Source organism: Balaenoptera borealis, assembly GCF_965194805.1.
Source record: "Balaenoptera borealis genome assembly, chromosome: 1".
In the NCBI taxonomy this organism is placed as follows: domain Eukaryota; kingdom Metazoa; phylum Chordata; class Mammalia; order Artiodactyla; family Balaenopteridae; genus Balaenoptera; species Balaenoptera borealis.
This window is the reverse complement of record NC_138860.1, coordinates 148,463,319-148,480,881: the sequence shown is the minus strand read 5'-3', so window position 1 is coordinate 148,480,881 and position 17,563 is coordinate 148,463,319. Positions and strand designations below refer to the sequence as shown.

The following is a 17,563-nucleotide window of genomic DNA, read 5'->3' as shown; positions in this document are numbered from 1 at the left end:
AGGCCTGGGTCGGGGGGGTGGGGGGGTAGGGGTGGAGGGGAGAGGAGGAAGGGCTCAATTGCTTGAAAAAGCAACAGGAATTGGGGTTGTGCATGGGCAGCTGGGCACAGGGGTGGAGAAAAACAAGGCCCAGGTGTGTGGGCGTGGGCTGCAGGAGTGTCTCCTCCTGTCTGCACTTCCCCTTGCAGCTGAGGTTGAAGGTGTGTTGGAACGAACACTCCTGGCCTCCCTCTCCACTCCTCTCGCTTGTTCCACATTGCGTGGGAGGAGGGGTGCTCCATCTGATTGATACGATTGCAGGGAGCCTGACATCCGCGGACCTGGTTAGCCTGGGGCAGAATCACTGCTTTAAAATGCAGTGTCTTTGGAGATGGGGGGAGCGGGCTGTTTGACGCTGCATATCAAATTATCCCATAACTAAGTGGCATAAAGCAACCCTGTATTCTGCTCACAGGTTCCCTGGATCACATTCTGGGAAGTTCTTGTTCGGGATCTCCTCAAGTGGAATGCAGGCAGCCTCTGGGGCAGATTCTCTCTTTTTTCCCGGTGGTTGTTGGGGGGATGGGAGGGGGATCATCTTGCCAACAAGTAGGGGAAGGTAGAAGGCCCCCCCCACCCCGTTCCCCAATCTTGCCTCCCCAGCAGTAAACTGAGTCTTCCTTCTGGCCCTCCTGGGGCTTCTGGTCCCCACAGGGCAGCAGGTGATGACAGAGCTCCCCTCCCTGCCTCCAGGAGCACAGTGGGCTTGTAAGAGGAGCATGGCCTGAGAGAGGAATGCCGAGGGGAGTGGCTGATGAGTGTCATGACAGCGATGCCTGATGTGGGCTTTGGAGACGTTTCCTGCTCTGGCCCATGTGCCTCTGCTGCCTGAGTACACATTACTAGACACCACAGTCTCGTGGTCCGGGGACTCAGGGTGCTGGTTGTGGAGGGAGGGGTGCATCGGGGCGGGAGCAGAACTCAGGGAGCAGGCAGTGTAGACTGCCCGGGGGTGGACAGGCCTCCAGTGAAGCATCCTGTGGTAGCCAGCCTCCAAGATGGCCTGCTGACCCATACCTCCTGTGCGGTTCTTTCCACACTGAATCCGGGCTGGCCCCATGTGGCCAACAGAATAAGATGAAAGTGACCATGTGGCTCCCGAGACTGGTTCACAACAGGCATTGCAACTTCTGCCTTGGGTTCTTGGCTCTTCTGCTCTGGGGAAGCCAGCTGCCGGGCCGTGAGAACACTCGAGCAGCCCGTGGAGAAGCCCACATGGGGCAGAGCTGAGGCCCTGGGCCAACAGCCAGCACTCCCGGCCAGCCGCGGGAGCAGGTCACCTCCAAAGTGGATCCTTGGACCTGGTCAAGCCTTCAGATGACTGCAGCCACGTGGGAGACCCAAGTGAGAATGGCCCAGCGTCCCGAAATCTTAACCCAGAGAATTTGGGAGCATAATAAAGTATTGTGTTGGGTCACCAAGTTTGGTGTGATTGGCTACACAGCATATGATAACGGATAACTTCTATCTCCAAATACTCCCTAGGAAGATGGCAAGATGATCCTTGAGAGGGAGAGGGTGGGGAGGATGATTAAACGAGACAGAAAGATAGAGCTCTCCCGTCCCCTCAGGAAGCTGGGGGAGAAACCAGCCTGGACCCTTCAGCATGGCACTCTCCGGCGTAATGTAAGAGGATTTTGTACAGGTTTCCACAGTGAGTGGCATGAGAGTTCTTGTAGCATACTTAGGCCAGAGTTATATTATCAGAAAGAATATGTAGACACAGCGAGGGTTTTCGACAAGAAGCAAGTTTTTGAGGTGTGGAATTTGTGTGATTTTTTAGATGCTCGGGGAGGGAGTGAACTGTAATGGTTTCCAGGTCCTCCCTCTGGCCCTCCCTCACCAAAGGATCCAAAGTTTCCACCTCCCCTCAGCACGTGACCTGGCAGAGAAGAAAATGCCTTTGACTGAGAAGATGCCAGGGGCTGAGAGATTCACAAGACTCAAAAGCAGTTGTGGGAGGGACGTCCCTGGCGGTCCAGTGGTTAGGACTCCGCGCTTCCACGGCAGGGGGCACGGGTTCCATCCCTGGTCGGGGAACTAAGATCCCACATGAAAAAAAAGGGTTGTGGGACACCTGAAACTCAGTGGGGCGAGGGGTGGCGCAGGGAGAGGCCTGGATTTTAGGAGGGGGAGAGGGATGAAAGCCAGACAGAGAAGAAGAGCATTTGAAAAAGCATTCTACTAAAAACATTTGACAATCATTGATTTAGCCAAACCCCCTCAGGCGTCCTATACCCTAATTTTATAGAAGAATGGGGGTAACTTAAGTTGTATTTTCCCGTAAGCAGATCCTGAGACCAGGGTTCGAAGGCAAGCCTGTTTGAGAGGTGACCCCAGGAAGCAGGGAGGGGAGCAGGCGAGTGAGACAGGGCGGGGAGGGCAGCCAGGAAAGGGCGTGTTATGGCCAGAACAGGCCCCACTTTGTCGTGCCACCATGGGGCCAGGAAGTTGGCATTTATCCTCCACCTCCCATTGGTCCTTCCTTGTCTGGGGCTGCTCCTGGGCCCTCCTGGACTGTCTCCTACCACATATGGGCAGAGAGAACCCTGGGGAGAGTTGCGCTGAGGCTTTCTGCCTGTACTGGAGTGAGTGCAAAGGGGCGTGGGGGCGCCCCATGGGTGGAGCAGGCGCCTCTCACAGAGTCCCCAGCCTGGAGGCCTTTCCCAGGCAGTCAGGAGGCCCTGGTGGCCCAGACTCCTGACTGGCGGACAGCAGAACTGAGGAAGGTGATTCATTGTAGACTGGGTGCCTGGAGAGTGCTGCCGGGTGCTTGTCTGTGGGGGAAGGGCTCAAGGAGGAAGGGAGAGGAATTGGTTCAAATCCTGGCTCAATCCCTTACTCACTGGATAATTTTTATTAGGCTTATCTCCTTTCTCAGCCTCAGTTTCCTTAGCTCCAAAACGAGGCTGATACTTCCTACCCTTCCGACCTTGAATGCTTAGAACGGCGGTCCCCAACCTTTTTGGCACCGGGGACTGGTTTCGTGGAAGACCATTTTTCCACTGAGGGGGGGCGGGGGATGGTTTCGGGATGATTCAAGTGCAATACATTTATTGTGCGCTTTATTTCTACTATTATTACATTATAATATATAATGAAATAATTATACAACTTACCATAATGTTGACTTGAGGTGGAGCTCAGGCAGTAATGCGAGCGATGGGGAACGGCTGTAAATACAGATGAAGTTTTGCTTGCTCGTCTGCCACTCACCTCCTGCTGTGTGGCCCAGTTCCTAACAGGCCATGGACTGGTACCAGTCCGTGGCCCAGGGGTTGGGGACTCTTGGCTTATAAGAACATTGTAGTGGGTATTGGTAGCTTGCCTCCTAGTCCTCTGTCCATTCCCCCTTCTTCTGACAACATTTGGGGCTCTACCTGTCCCCACTCTGTTCAAGAGGTTTGGCTGGAGCTCCACCCCCGGATCCAGCCAATCTGAGCATGGCATCCCCCTGGCTGTGGAGACTGGTTCAGAGATGGGCGTGCCTGAGCCCATCCAAGCACAGCCAATCCCAGTGCTTCTGTAGGAGCTCTTGGAAAAGCTTCTCTTTCCTGGTGGACTAGAATCTGAGAGGAAGAGAAGCTTATTACCAAGTGCAGCTTTAGAACAAAGCCAGCACACACACGGGATAGACTAAGAACAAGAGACAAAGAGAGGCAGGTCCTAATGATGTTGCTTGAACCCCTGAATCAAGCTGTGCCTGAAGCTGTGGTACCCCTTGCCTTCTCTGTATCCGAGACAATATATTCCCTCTGCTGAAATTTGTTTGTGTTGGATTTTCTGTCACTTGCAAAAGAAAGACTTTTTTTTAACCATTTTTAAAAAATTTATTTTATTTTATATTTTATTTATTTATTTTTGGCTGCGTTGGGTCTTCGTTGCCGCACGCGGGTTTTCTCTAGTTGCGGCGAGCGGGGGTTACTCTTTGTTGCGGTGCGCAGGCTTCTCACTGCGGTGGCTTCTCTTGTTGCAAAGCACGGGCTCTAGGCGCTTGAGCTTCAGTAGTTGTGGCGCACAGGCTCAGTAGTTGTGGTGCACGGGCTTAGTTGCTCCGTGGCATGCGGGATCTTCCCAGACAAGGGCTCGAACCTGCGTCCCCTGCCTTGGCAGGCAGATTCTTAACCACTGCGCCACCAGGGAAGCCCTAACAGGAGGACTTTTAACTGATAGAAATTGCAGAAGCTGCAAGTTTTTGTTTATTTGTTGGCTTAAAAGAGTGTTTAAAACCATACAGTCCTAGCCCAGAGGAATTCTCTGAAGTGTTTATCAAATAGGTAGATAAATGAATCACCTAACTGTGGTCTCCTATTATTACTTTGGTCAATGGACATGAGAATTGGTAAACGGAGACGCTGGAAGAGGGGTGTTGGAGAATTTTCTTGTTTTTCCCTAAAATCAGAGAAACTTTCATTCTTGTTTTGTGGGGTAGGCCAAACCCTGCCATCATTATTAGGATGATGAAGGGTGTGAAGGGCCAGGGCAGGACCTCAGGGAGAAGGCCTGAGAGAGGAGGCGAGAGTCCTTTGCAGGGAGTCAAGGGGTTCATCTTACGCTTTTGGGCCCAGCCCCTGGAATGCAGGAAGAAAGAGGGAGCGTGGAACATGGGGAAAGTTTGGGCTCTTGATCCAGACAGCCAGGTTGAATGCTTGCTCTTCTGGTGACAGCCTATGTCCCTCTGTCTGCCTCACCGAGCTGTGAGCTCAGATCTTTACCTTGTGTCCCGAATGCCAGGCTTGGCACAGAGGTGGCCTCAGAGCAGACTCATGGGACGAAGCCGAGGATGACAGGAGATCCCTTTCCCAGTGAGAATGACATTTGTGGTAGAGTCCCAAGTGTGTCCCTCCCTCTCCTCCCATCAATGCTCTTTCTCATCAGTGTTCAATTTTTCTTCTCATCTTTGTGGCACAAATGTTCTCCTCACTCCTTAAGCAGTTGGTCTCCCTAAAAGAGGTTGTTTTCCCAAGAAACAATTGGTTGTTTCCACCAATTGCAAACAGATGAAAACCCCCTTGCCTGGGACTTCCCTGGTGGTCCAGTAAGACTCGGCCCTCCCAATTCAGGGAGCCAGGGTTCAGTCCCTGGTCAGGGAACTAGATCCAGCATGCACGCCACAGCTAAGAAGTCCGCATGCCACAGCTGAAAGATCCTGCATGCCGCAACTAAGGCCCGGAGCAGCCAAAATAAATAAATAAATAAACAAATTTAAAAAAATAAATAAATTTTAAAAATATATATTAAAAAGAAAGAAAACCCCCCTTTCCCTTCCCCTGACCCCTGCTGCATGTGGTCATGGAGGTGTAGGGATTAGCCTCACCTTTGCTACTTACCAGCTGTGTGGCCTTGGGCAAGTGTCTTGGCTTCTCTGAGCCTCAGTTTCCTCATCTGTGAAGTGAAGATAACTCATTCTTTGTAGGGTTATGTGAAGGTTAAATGAAATAACTTATGTGGAAGGGCTGAGCACAGTGCTTACCATTAAAGTTGGGTGCAATAAGAGAGAATTCCCGCCCTCCAGCCTCCAGTGAAGGTAGGACTTGAAGAAAATGTCTGTGCGTTGATTCCACATGACCCCACGTGTCCGTGTGTGTGTGTGTCCACGTGTGTGCATGTGTACTGTGATTATGGGTATGTGCATGCTGTGTTTGTGAGCACGTAAGTGTGTGTGTAAACAGAAATGTGCATATACGAACGTGTGCTTCTCTGTGCGCATGAGTGTGTGTGGGTGCGCGCGTGTGTTTTCCCAGCACTATTAGTGGAAAGCCGTTAAGTATGCTTTATGGCAGCGGCAGCAGCAGCTCCGTCCCCCCCAGCCATTAAGCTGCCTCCCTCCTCTCATCTGGGGGTGGGGAGCTGCTGCAGCCTTGGCGCCCTCCCTCCCCCGCCCCTGCATGCTGAGTGAGCACCGTCGCCCCCCTCTCTCACCATATGCCTGTCTTTTACAGTTCTTTGGTGCGTGGTGCCCATCGAGTGGGTAATTAGCTAAATGAATTAATTGACATCCATACACGTAATTAGCAAATGGTTATAAGCAGCTATTCTCCTTGGGATGTCTAAAATTTCTAGGGGTCAGACGCTGGGGGGGGGAGGGGGAGGGTTCGTGATGTTTTAAGGAGGAATAAAAGCAGCCAGTGTGAGTGCCAAGGACCAGGACGGGCCTGGGGGGCTCTCCAGGCTCAGTGGCCTGGCTGTGGTGGGGGAGAGGGGCCAGGAAGGAGGGGAGAGGGGTCCATGAACTTGGTCAGGGGAAACTGACTCCTAAGGCACTGGGAGTCAGGATGCCTGGGTTTCCCGCCCCATCCACGTGACTTTCTCTGTGACCTTGGGTAAGTCTCTTCTCTCTGGGCCACAGTCTCCACTTCCAAGAGAAATGGATGGGACCAGCTGTCTCTTAGGACTCTCCCAGTTCTGACATTCTTCTCTACTTTAAGCCAAACTTTCTAACAGCAAACAGGGTTGTGCAAAGATGGAGCCATGTGCCCCCTTCTTCATTCCAGAGCACGGCGTCACCATGCTCTCTCTCACCTGTAGGTTTGGGTACATGCTGTGCCCTCTGCTCCAAATGCCCTTGTCCACCTTCTCTGCCTTTAAGGTCGTCCAGATCAGCGCGGTCCAATAGAACTTTCTGAAATGATGGAAATACCCCATACAGTAGCCACAAGCCACATGTAGAGATTGAGCACTTGAAATGTGACTAATGCAACTGAGGAATTGGATTTTAAATTTATTCACTTTTAATTTATTTACATTTAAATAGCCACAAGTGGTTCGTGGCTATTGTATTGGACAGCACAGCTCTAGATCTTTTAAGATCCAGTTGATTCATTTATTTGTTTACTAAGTCATTCATTCATCCAACAAAATTTATTGAGTGCCTGCTGTAGCTAGGCACGGAGGAGACTACCAAGAATAGGCAGGCATGACCCCTGCCCTCATGACGCATTTGTAATGGGAAGGAATTGGAGGGAGAGAAGAGAGAAAAACAAATGGACAAAATAATAGGGAATTATAATAAGAGCTATGAAAGAAATCAACTAGGGGTTGAGACAGAGACTAGAAAGCCCAGGGAAGACCTTCTTTAGATGGGGTGGTCAGAAAACGTGTTTCTGAGGAGGTGTCATTTAAGCTGGGACCCAAGGGATGAGAATGAGCCCTCCAGGGAGAGAGTGGAGGAGGGGTGCTCTAGGCACTGAGGTCAGGAGGCAGGAAGAGCTGGTAAGTCTGCAAAAAATCAGTGGGGTTGGGGTGTGAAGAGTGTCAGGGTGAGGCCAGGAAGTGGGGGCAGGTGCCTGATGGAGAGGCCACGGGGAGGGCTGTGGATTTTTTGGTAAGAGTGGCGGAGGTCCCTGAGGGGGCCTAGGCAGAGACGTGGCACCATGAATGAGCATCTTCAGAAGCTGACATGGCTGCTCCAAAGGGGCCAGTGGAGGGGGCCCTAAGGGAAGCCAGGGGATGGTCATCTAGAGGAGGGCACCTGGCCAGGGTGGTACAAGGACAGCTCATAGTCACTTCCACCAGCAAGCTTTCCCTGGCTCCCCCAGGCTAGACCAGGCACCTCTCTGTGATTATGTCACCCCCAGGCCTAACTCTGCCACAGCACTTTCACTACTTGTCATCACCTGTTATGGTTAGACCTCCCCACCATGGGATCACATCTGATTCTGCATCCCCACCTCAGTAGAGGGCCTGGTGCAGAGTGGGTGCTCAGGCAGGACAGCCCCTCCCCAGCTCAGCTGGGGTGTCCTCCATCTCGTGGGAAGAGGCCACCTGGGAAGGTGACAGTGGTGGTGGGAGAGATGCCTGAGTCCCTGCTTTCTCTACTATCCCTGCTGCCTCATGTGCTGCACTTTGCAGTTTACAGAGCCTCTTTCCCATCCATGGCCTCAGTTGTCTCTCCAAACAGCCCTGAGAATTAGGTGGAGCAGTAACCCTCATCTACCCATTTTATAGATGGACAGACAGGATCCCAGGGGGACCAAGTACCTTAGCCTGGAGCAGAAGTCCTCAACCTCTTTGGAAGTTACAGATTATGGAGGTTCAGTGTATAGCTTTCAGGTCGGACAGACTGGGTTTGAATGCTGGCCGTTAATTTCTTAGCTGTGTGACTTCAGGCAAAGTACTTAACCTCTCTGAGAATTAGTGTCCTTATCCGTAAAATGGGGGAATAACCGCATCTATTTCCCAGGGTGGTTGTGGGACTTGTAAAGTGCTCAGGGGAGTGCCTGGCACATAAGAAGCATTTAGAACTCTTCGCAATGGTTGTTTGGGAATCTGATGGAAGTTATGTACATCCACAAAATGCATATACAGTTTCAGAAGATTCACAGAGCTCCTGGAGCTCAGCCATGCATGCCTTGGTGACCATGGACCCCAGGTTAAGAAAATGTAATAAGAAAGACCCTAGTAGCAAGAGAGATATCTAAGGAATAAAGTGTCTAAGGAAAAAAAGATGTGTAAGACTAACATGGAAAAAATTTTTAACACTTAACCAAGGGACGTTAAAAACTACTTAAATGCAAAGACTTAACATTGATAAGGGTATCAGTTGTCCCCAAATCAATATATTAATATATAAATATATTTAACGCAACTCTAACGTTCCAACAGGGATTTCTATGGAATTTGAGATATAGATAGATAGATAGATAGATAGATATAGATATAGATAAAGATCCAAAAAACAGCCAAGCACATGGGCTTTCTGAAGAAAAATAAGGTGGGTAGACTTGCCCTACCAGGTATCAGTATTTGTTATAAAGCTCTAATAGTTAAAACAGTGTGGGTAGGCTCAGGAATGGACAAATTGACCAGTGTAATAGAATTGAGAGCCTGACATAGAACTCTGCATTTAATCTGCATGACGGAAGCAAAAGGCAGTTACCAGGTGGTTCAAACTATGGCAGATTCCAGAGCCAGACTGCCTGGCTTTGAATCCTGGCTTTGACACTTACAGGCTGTGTGATCTTGGGCAAATTGCTGAATCTCTCTGGCCTCAGTTTCCCCAGGGGGGAAAGAGGTGCTATTCAATAAATGGAAGTGGACAACTTAGTTGTTGATATGGAAAAATGAAACAATTCATACCCAACTTCTTACCAAAAAGTCAATTTCAAATGAGTTAAGTACTTAAAGGTCCAAAGCAACACTTTGAAACATTGAGAAGAAAATGTAAGTGGACATCATTCTGACTTTGGGGTAGTTTTTTAAAGAGACCTCAAAAGCACTAACCATGGGACTTCCCTGGTGGTGCAATGGTTAAGAACCCGCCTGCCAAAGCAGGGGACATGGGTTCGAACCCTGGTCCGGGAAGATCCCACATGCCATGGAGCAACTGAGCCCATGTGCCACAACTAATGAGCCTGTGCTCTAGAGCCCGTGAGCCACAACTACTGAGCCTGCGTGCCACAACTACTGAAGCCCACACGCCTAGAGCCTGTGCTCCTCAACAAGAGAAGCCACCGCAGTGAGAAGCCTGTGCACTGCAACAAAGAGTAGCCCCCGCTCACCGCAACTAGAGAAAGCCTGCACGCAGCAACAAAGACCCAACGCAGTCAAAAATAAATAAATAAATACAATAAATAAAACTTTAAAAAATAAATTAATTAAATAAATTTTAAAAAATAATAAATTTTAAAAAAATTTTAAAAAAACACTAACCATAAAACACTGATATATTTGACTATATTAAAACGCAGAACTCCTTTTTCTCAAAAGAAATCTTGAAGGAAGTAAAGTACTACAAACACAAGAACATATTTTCAATACATATAGTAGCTAAAAGATAAGTATCAAGAACATGCAAAATTGGTAAGAAAGAGAAACAAGCCCAATCAAAAAACGGGAAAGAAATATATGGCTAGGCATTTCTTAGAGAAGGAAACATGTATGGCCAATAAACAACTGAAGAGATGCTCAACTTACTAGTAATCATGGAAACAAAAGTCAAGACAACAACAAAATGTCATTTTACAGCATTTGATTGGCCAGAATCAGAAGCCTGACGATTGGAGTGAGTGTGGATCGTGGGATTACTTACATGTCACTTGTGAGTACACAAATTGATACAACCACTTTGAAAAACAAGTTATTATTATTTTGTAACTTTGGACATTTTCATACCCTGTACCCCAGCAATTCTAGTAGGTATATACCCAATCCTAGGTATATACTCCTTGTATTGCACCAGGAGTCATGTAGGAGAATATTCATAACAGCAATCTGTAATAGAAAAACAACAACAAACCTCCTCCTCCAAGCAAGGGAATGATAAATACAAAATTCAGGATAGGGACTTCCCTGGTGGTGCAGTGGTTAAGAATCCGCCTGCCAATGCTGGGGACACAGGTTTGATCCCTGGTCCGGGAAGATCCCCCATGCCACAGAGCAACTAAGCCTGTGAGCCACAACTACTGAGCCCACGTGACACAACTACTGAAGCCCGCGTGCCTAGAGCCCATGCTCCACAACAAGAGAAGCCACCGCAATGAGAAGCCTGCACACTGCCACGAAGAGTAGCCCCCACTCGGCCCAACTAGAGAAAGCCCGCATGCAGCACCAGTGCAGCTAAAAATAAATTAATTAATTAATAAAAAAAAATTCAGGATAGTGATTCCCTGAGCTGGGGAGGGACATGGGATGAGGAGGACAATATAGATAGATGAAAGTTATCACTAATGTTCTAAAATTTGGGTGGTGGGTTCACAGGTCTTGATTATATTATTAAAAATAAATTGGTGAGAATTAGAAGACAAGCCACAGACTGGGAGAAAATATTTGCCAAAGACACATCTGATAAAGGACTTATCCAAAATATACAAAGAGTTCTTAAAATTCAACAATAAGAAAACAATCTCATTAAAAAATGGGACAAAGACCTTAACAGACATCTCACCAAAGAAGAAATACAGATGGCAAATAAGCATGTGAAAAGAATCTCCACATCATATGTCATCAGGGAAATGCAAATTAAAACAACAAGATACTACTGCACATCTATTAGAATGGCAAATCCAAGGACTTTTTTGGATTTGGCAAAATCCAAAACACTGACAACATCAAATACTGGGGAGGATGTGGAGCAACAGGAACTCTCATCAACTGATGGTGGGGATGCAAAATGGTACAGCCACTGTGGAAGACAGTTTGGTTTCTTACAATACTAAACACACTCTTACTGCATAATTCAGCAATCATGCTCCTTGGTATTTGCTCAAAGGAGTTGAACACTTATGTTCACACAAAAACCTGCACATTGATGTTTATAGCAGCTTTATTCATAATAGCCAAAACTTGGAAGCAGCCAAGATGTCCCTCAGTAGGTGAGTGGATAAATAAACTGTGGTACATCCAGACAATGGAATATTATTTAGCACTGCAAAGAAATGAGCTATCAAGTCATGAAAGACATGGAGGAACCTTAAATGCACATTACTAAGTGAAAGAAGCCAATATGAAAAGGCTATGTACTGTATGGTTCCAACTATATGACATCCTAGGAAAGGCAAAACTATGGAGGCAATAAAAAACAGTGGCTGCCAGGGCTGGGGAGTAGGGAGATGAATAGGCAGAGCACAGAGGATTTTTAGGATAGTGAAAATATTCTGTATGATATTTTAATGATGGATATATGTCATCATATTTTTGTCCAAACCCATAGAATGTACAACACCAAGAGTGAACCCTAAGGTAAACAATGGACTTTGGGTGATTATGATATGTCAATGGAGGTTCATCCTTGGTAAAAATGGTACATTACTAGAATGGTACATTCTGGTGAGTGATGTTGATAATGGAGGGGGCTATGCATGTGTGGGGATAGGGGTATATGGGACATCTCTGTACCTCCCTCTCAATTTTGTTGTAAACCTAAAACTGCTCTTAAGAAGTCTTTTTATTTATTTATTTGGTTGAGCCGGGTCTTAGTTGCGGCAGGTGGGCTCCTTAGTTGCGGCTTGCCGGCTCCTTAGTTGCGGCATGCATGTGGGATCTAGTTCCCTGACCAGGGATCGAACCCAGGCCCCCTGCATTGGGAGTGCGGAGCCTTATCCACTGCGCCACCAGGGAAGTCCCCAAGAAGTCTTAAAGTAAATAAATAAGTAAACAAACAAACAAATGGATGTTTGTCAAAACCCACAGAATGTACAACACAAAGAGTGATCCCTAATGTAAACTGTGGAATTTAGTCAATAATAATTTATCAGTATTAGCTCATCAACTTGTTCTGCTAATGCAGGATGTTAATAATGGGGAAAAAAAACTGAGGGAGGGAGGGGGCAGGTGGGAATTCTTTGTACTTTTTGCTCAGTATTTTTGTAAATCTGAAACTGCTCAAAAAATAGTCTATTAAAAAATAAATAAATGGATGAACAAATGAAGAATAAATGAATAATAAATAAGTATAAAAGATAGCCATGGTGTCTTGAGCCAAGTATTATCATTAATTCAGTTCTGCACATCTGAGAGTTTTTAAAAAACAAACAAGTTAATCAAAGACAAATAGGTCCTGGACTAGAACCCAGACAAATCCAACATGAAGAAATAAAAGTAAAATCCTATGGTCTGTGCCCAGCTATCAACCTTATAAACAGAATGCAGAGATTAATAGGGATTCAGATAGGGCTAGGAGTTTCTGTTGGCTGTCAGCTCAAATGGAAACAACAGTGTAATGCCATGTTTTTTTAAGACAACAAAAACATAATCTTAGGATATTTTAATAATACTATTACTAACTCAGGGTTTGAGATGGTGGACTGACCATTTTAATTTATTTTTAAAATGTTCTCTCGGGCTTCCCTGGTGGCGCAGTGGTTGAGAATCTGCCTGCCAATGCAGGGTACACGGGTTCGAGCCCTGGTCTGGGAAGATCCCACATACCGCAGAGCAACTGGGCCCGTGAGCCACAACTACTGAGCCTGCGCGTCTGGAGCCTGTGCTCTGCAACAAGAGAGGCCGCGATAGTGAGAGGCCCGCGCACCGCGATGAAGAGTGGCCCCTGCTCGCCGCAACTAGAGAAAGCCCTCACACAGAAACGAAGACCCAACACAGCCAAAAATAAATAAAATAAATAAATTAAAATGTCCCCTCATCATCGAGTCCATTAAAATGCCAGTAAAGGAAATAAAAAGGTACAAACCCACAATAATGAAAAGGCTGGAAAGGAGGAGCATCAGCACATGTGAAGTTTTAGCAATAGACCGATATAAAAGACAATTGACAATATGGTCCTCCTCAGTATCCTCAGAGGACCGGTTCCAGGACTCCTGCGGTTACCAAGATTTGTGGATGCTCAAGTCCCTTATATAAAATGGCGTAGTATTTTACATTTCGGCACATCCCCCCATATACTTTAAATCATCTTTAGATTACTTATAATACCTAATACAATATAAATGCTACGTAAATAGTTGCCAGCAGGCAGCAAATTCAAGTTTTGCTTTTTGGAACTTTCTGGAATTTTTTTGAATATTTTTGATCTGCAGTTGGTTGAGTCTTCGGGTGCAGAATTCACAGATATGGAGCAGCTGACTGTATTTATTAGATATGTGAAGAACTCTTATTTAAAACATTTTGTAACTGTGGTAAAATATATGTAACAAAATTTACCAACTTCATGATTTTTTGTGTTTTTTTTGCCACACCACGCTGTTTGCGTGATCTTAGTTCCCTGACCAGGGACTGAACCCCCAAACTCGGCAGTGAAAGTGCAGATTCCTAACCACTGGACGGCCAGGGAATTCCCCAGCTTCACAATTTTTTAAGTGTTCAGTAGTGTTAATTATATTCACATTGTTGTGCAACCAATCTCCAGAACTTTTCTTCTTGCAAAACTGAAACACTACACTCAGTAGAACAACTCATTTCCCCCTTCCCCAGCCCTTGGCAACCACCATTCTACTTTGTTTCTATGGATTTGACTACTCTAGGTACCTCATAGAGTGGAATCATACAGTATTTGTCTTTTTGTGTCTGGCTTATTTCACTAATCATAATGTCTTCAAGGTTCATCCATGTTGTAGCACGTGTCAGAATTTCCTTCCTTTTTAAGGCTGATTAATATTTCATTGTATGTATATACCACTTCTTGTTTATCTATTTATCAGTCGATGGATATTTGGGTTGCTTCTACATTTTGCTTTTTGTGAATAATGCTGCTGTGAACATGGGTGTACAAATATCTTTTGGAGAGCCTACTTTCAATTCTTTTGGATATACAAAGAACTCCTATAACTCAATAATAAGACAAGCAATCCAATTTTTTTAAAAGGGGGAAAGATTTGAATAGACATTTTACCAAAGAAGATACAAAGATTGTGGCAAATACAAATACAAAAAGATCCTTAACAACATCAATGAACAGGAAAATAGAACTCAAACACACAGTGATATACTGCTATGAATCCACTGAAGTGACTAAGATTAAACTGACTGACCAAATCAATGCTGGTGAAGATATAGAGGAACTGGAATTCTCATACACTACTGGTGGGAATGTGAAATGATACCACTGTTTTGGAAAAATTTTGGCAGTTTAAAAAAATGTTAAACCTACATCTATCATGTGACCTGGCTATTCCACTCCTAGGTAAATACCTAAGAGAAATGAAAGTACATGTGCACACCTAGATTTGAACATGAATGTCCATACCAGCTTTATCTGTATAATAGTCAGTACCTAGAGACAACTCAAAGTCCATCAATAAGTAAATGAATAACCAAATTGTGGTACATCCATAAGATAACATTCTACTCAGCAATAAAAAGGAACAAATTACTGATGTGTGCAACAGTATATATTCACTGCAAAATAGTTATGCCAAGTGAATGAAGCCAGACAAAAAAGAACACATAGTATATGATTCCATTTATACAGAATTCTGGAAAATGCAAACTAATCTAGAGTGACAGAGGCAGATTATTGGGTGCCTGGGGGGTGTGGGGGAGGGGCAGTGTGAGGCAGAAGGGAGAGATTATAAAGGGCCATCAGGAAACTTCGGGGGTGATGAATATGTTCATTACCTTGATTGTAGTGATGTTGTCATAAATATATATACATTACATATATGACAAAATTCATCAAGTTGTATACTTTAAATATGTACAGTTTATTGTATGTAATGATATTTCAATAAAGCTTACAAAAGCAAGCAGGAAGAGATTAGTTAAATAAATTTGAGTAGGGACTTCCCTGGTGGTGCAGTGATTAAGAATCTGCCTGCCAATGCAGGGGACGCAGGTTCGAGCCCTGGTCTGGGAAGATCCCACATGCCGCAGAGCAACTAAGCCCGTGCGCCACAACTACTGTGCCTGCGCTCTAGAGCCCAAGAGCCACGACTACTGGAGCCCGCGCACCTAGAGCCTGTGCTCTGCAACTAGAGAAGCCACCGCAATGAGAAGCCTGTGCGCCGCAACGAAGAGTAGCCCCCACTCAACGCAACTAAAGAAAGCCCGCGTGGAGCAGCGAAGACCCAACGCAGACAAAAAATTTAAAAAAATTTTTTAAAAAGTGATTAAAAACAATAAGTTTGAGTAGACCCATAAGGAAAGAAATACTATGTAGCAATAAAAATTATGGAAAGATGTTTATGATAATTGTTGAAAGAAAAAAAAGCAGATTACAAAACAGTATATCCAATACGGTCACTTTTTATTTTTTTTAGATAACCTGAATATCTCCAGGATTCACCATTTGGTTACAAATAATGTCTCATTAAAATTAAACCACGGTTTATGTCAGCCCAGAGCCATCCTGCCTGTGTGGGAATTCCCTTTCCCTGCAAAGTCCACCTGTCCCATATGTTTCTGGGTGTTCCCTAATGTGTCTCACTGCACTTGGAAAGCAGTCTCAAAGTCATTTGCTGTTGTTGGCACCTGGGGCCTCTGCTGAGCTGAGGCTCCTGCATTAATGCCTCTAGCAGAGCCAGAGGTTGGCCTGTGTTATTGCCCAGGCTGCTGCCAAAGCCCCATGCATGGGGTGCCCACCATTCCTGTCCTGACGCTCACACCTTAGGGTGCTCCGAGAGCAAAGTGATGAGGGAAGTCCCCCATCTTGTTACGCAGCCAGGGGTCCCCACCGGAGGGCTGCTTGGGCCCCAGGTGTGGTGAGCTCAGCATGGTAACTCTCTGTGTTGAGAGAGTCTGGGGCAGGGTGAGTTCAACCACCAGCCCCTGTGAGGTGTCTGGAATGACTGATCCTTCCCACTCTCTGGTCCTGGTGTGGACCAAGTTCCTCTTCCTGTGACAGTTGTCTTTCAGGGGCCACCAGCATCCTCTGTCAGGTTTCTTCCAAGTCTGCCAATGAGCCTGTATCCCAAATGTGAATACTGACAGAGATTCTTCTAGGCGGCTCCTTCATGCCTGCGATCACATCATATTATATAACATAACATATGTACTTACACATGGGGGAGGGGGAGGGGGAGGGGGAGGGGGAGGGGAGTCCCCACCTCTCCCTGTCAGCATATTTTCCTCTTTCAGCTCTAGTGTAGCTGGAAGCACATACCCGGAAAATACTAACAGTGATTCTCTCTGAGTGAAGAGAGCATCGGTGGTATTCATTTTCTTTGTTCTCTTCTGAACTGTCCATTCTCATTTTTTTTCTATCACTGTCCATAAGGCCAAGGCCAGTGTGTCCTGCTCAAAACCTCATCCCAGCACCCAGCTCCGTGTTTGGCACATAGTAGGTGCTCAATGAGGTGTGAACGACTAGCAGGTATTACTTTTCAAGACTGAGGGGCTGGTTTAGCAATGGCAGGGAGACAGTTTTTGCAACCCGCCGCCCGCCTGGCTCCACCTCTAGCCTGTCAGGTCCCGCCACCGGCGTTTCCGCCTCTGCCGCCCCGCGGCGCGGAGCGTCTGGCGCCCGTCCTGCAGCCCTGGCCCTCTGCTCGGCCGCGGCCGCCCGGGGCCGCCTCACCGGCGCTGGCGAGGGGAGGGGAGGGGACCAGACTCGTCTGGGAACTGGCCTGGGCCGCTCCTGCCTGTGCCTCTGCCCGCTTGCTGCGCCTCCCTCCAGCCTCCCGCAGCCTCCCCCATCAGGGTCTGCTCTGGGACCTCGGATGCCCAGTCGCTGAGCCTCGCCCCACGGACCTGCTTCTCCGACGTCCCCAGCAGGCTCCCCGGCCTCGGCTCTGCGAGCTGTTGGGTCCTGAGCGCCCCGCCACTTGGGTAAGACCCGTGCCGCCCGCAGGCCCGCCCCCACCTCCCCATCTCGGAAGGGCCGAATTCCTTGAGATCCTTCTGCTGCTGGCTCTTCCTCGACTCCAGCAGCCTCTCCAGGCAGACCTGCCTCTACCCCAGGAGCGGGCTCCGGATAAGCCAGGCGGTGCCTGGCAGCGCTGTTGCGTGGGCAGGCTGGGGCATGAGGCATCCTGGGATTTGAGCTGGGATGGGCAGGCCTTTCACGAGGATGAGGAGGCTGGCCCTTGGCAGTGCCTAGGGCCACAAGACTCAGAGCCCAGAGGGTGCAGCCAATGCTGACTCACTCAGGCCAGGCATGGGGTGGGGGGAGCACCAGCCCGCGGGTGAGCTGCTC

At 47.2% G+C, this 17,563-nt stretch overlaps 1 protein-coding gene and 2 long non-coding RNA genes across 6 annotated transcripts in view; 2 read left to right on the top strand and 1 right to left on the bottom strand.

The window, feature by feature from the left end:
• Window positions 1-71: 71 nt before the first annotated feature.
• On the top strand, window positions 72-9,643 carry LOC309613453. Its single transcript, XR_014235733.1, has 2 exons — window positions 72-598; window positions 694-9,643. It is a non-coding gene; the product is annotated as an uncharacterized lncRNA (long non-coding RNA).
• A 6,011-nt stretch (window positions 9,644-15,654) lies between these two features.
• On the bottom strand, window positions 15,655-17,257 carry LOC309613353. The gene is made up of 2 exons (XR_014235673.1): window positions 17,119-17,257; window positions 15,655-16,386 (listed from the first exon to the last, which is right to left on the bottom strand). It is a non-coding gene; the product is annotated as an uncharacterized lncRNA (long non-coding RNA).
• ACOT11 (acyl-CoA thioesterase 11) overlaps window positions 16,431-17,563 on the top strand; it is a 58,572-nt gene continuing 57,439 nt past the window's right edge. For 2 of the 4 annotated variants that reach the window (XM_082357068.1, XM_082357069.1), the window contains exon 1: window positions 16,431-17,196. In XM_082357068.1, the coding sequence (XP_082213194.1) occupies window positions 16,777-17,196 (420 nt within the window). In that variant the 5' untranslated portion in view covers window positions 16,431-16,776. The remainder of the gene's footprint in view (window positions 17,197-17,563) is intronic. The other 2 variants (XM_082357071.1, XM_082357070.1) reach the window with 1 other exon arrangement.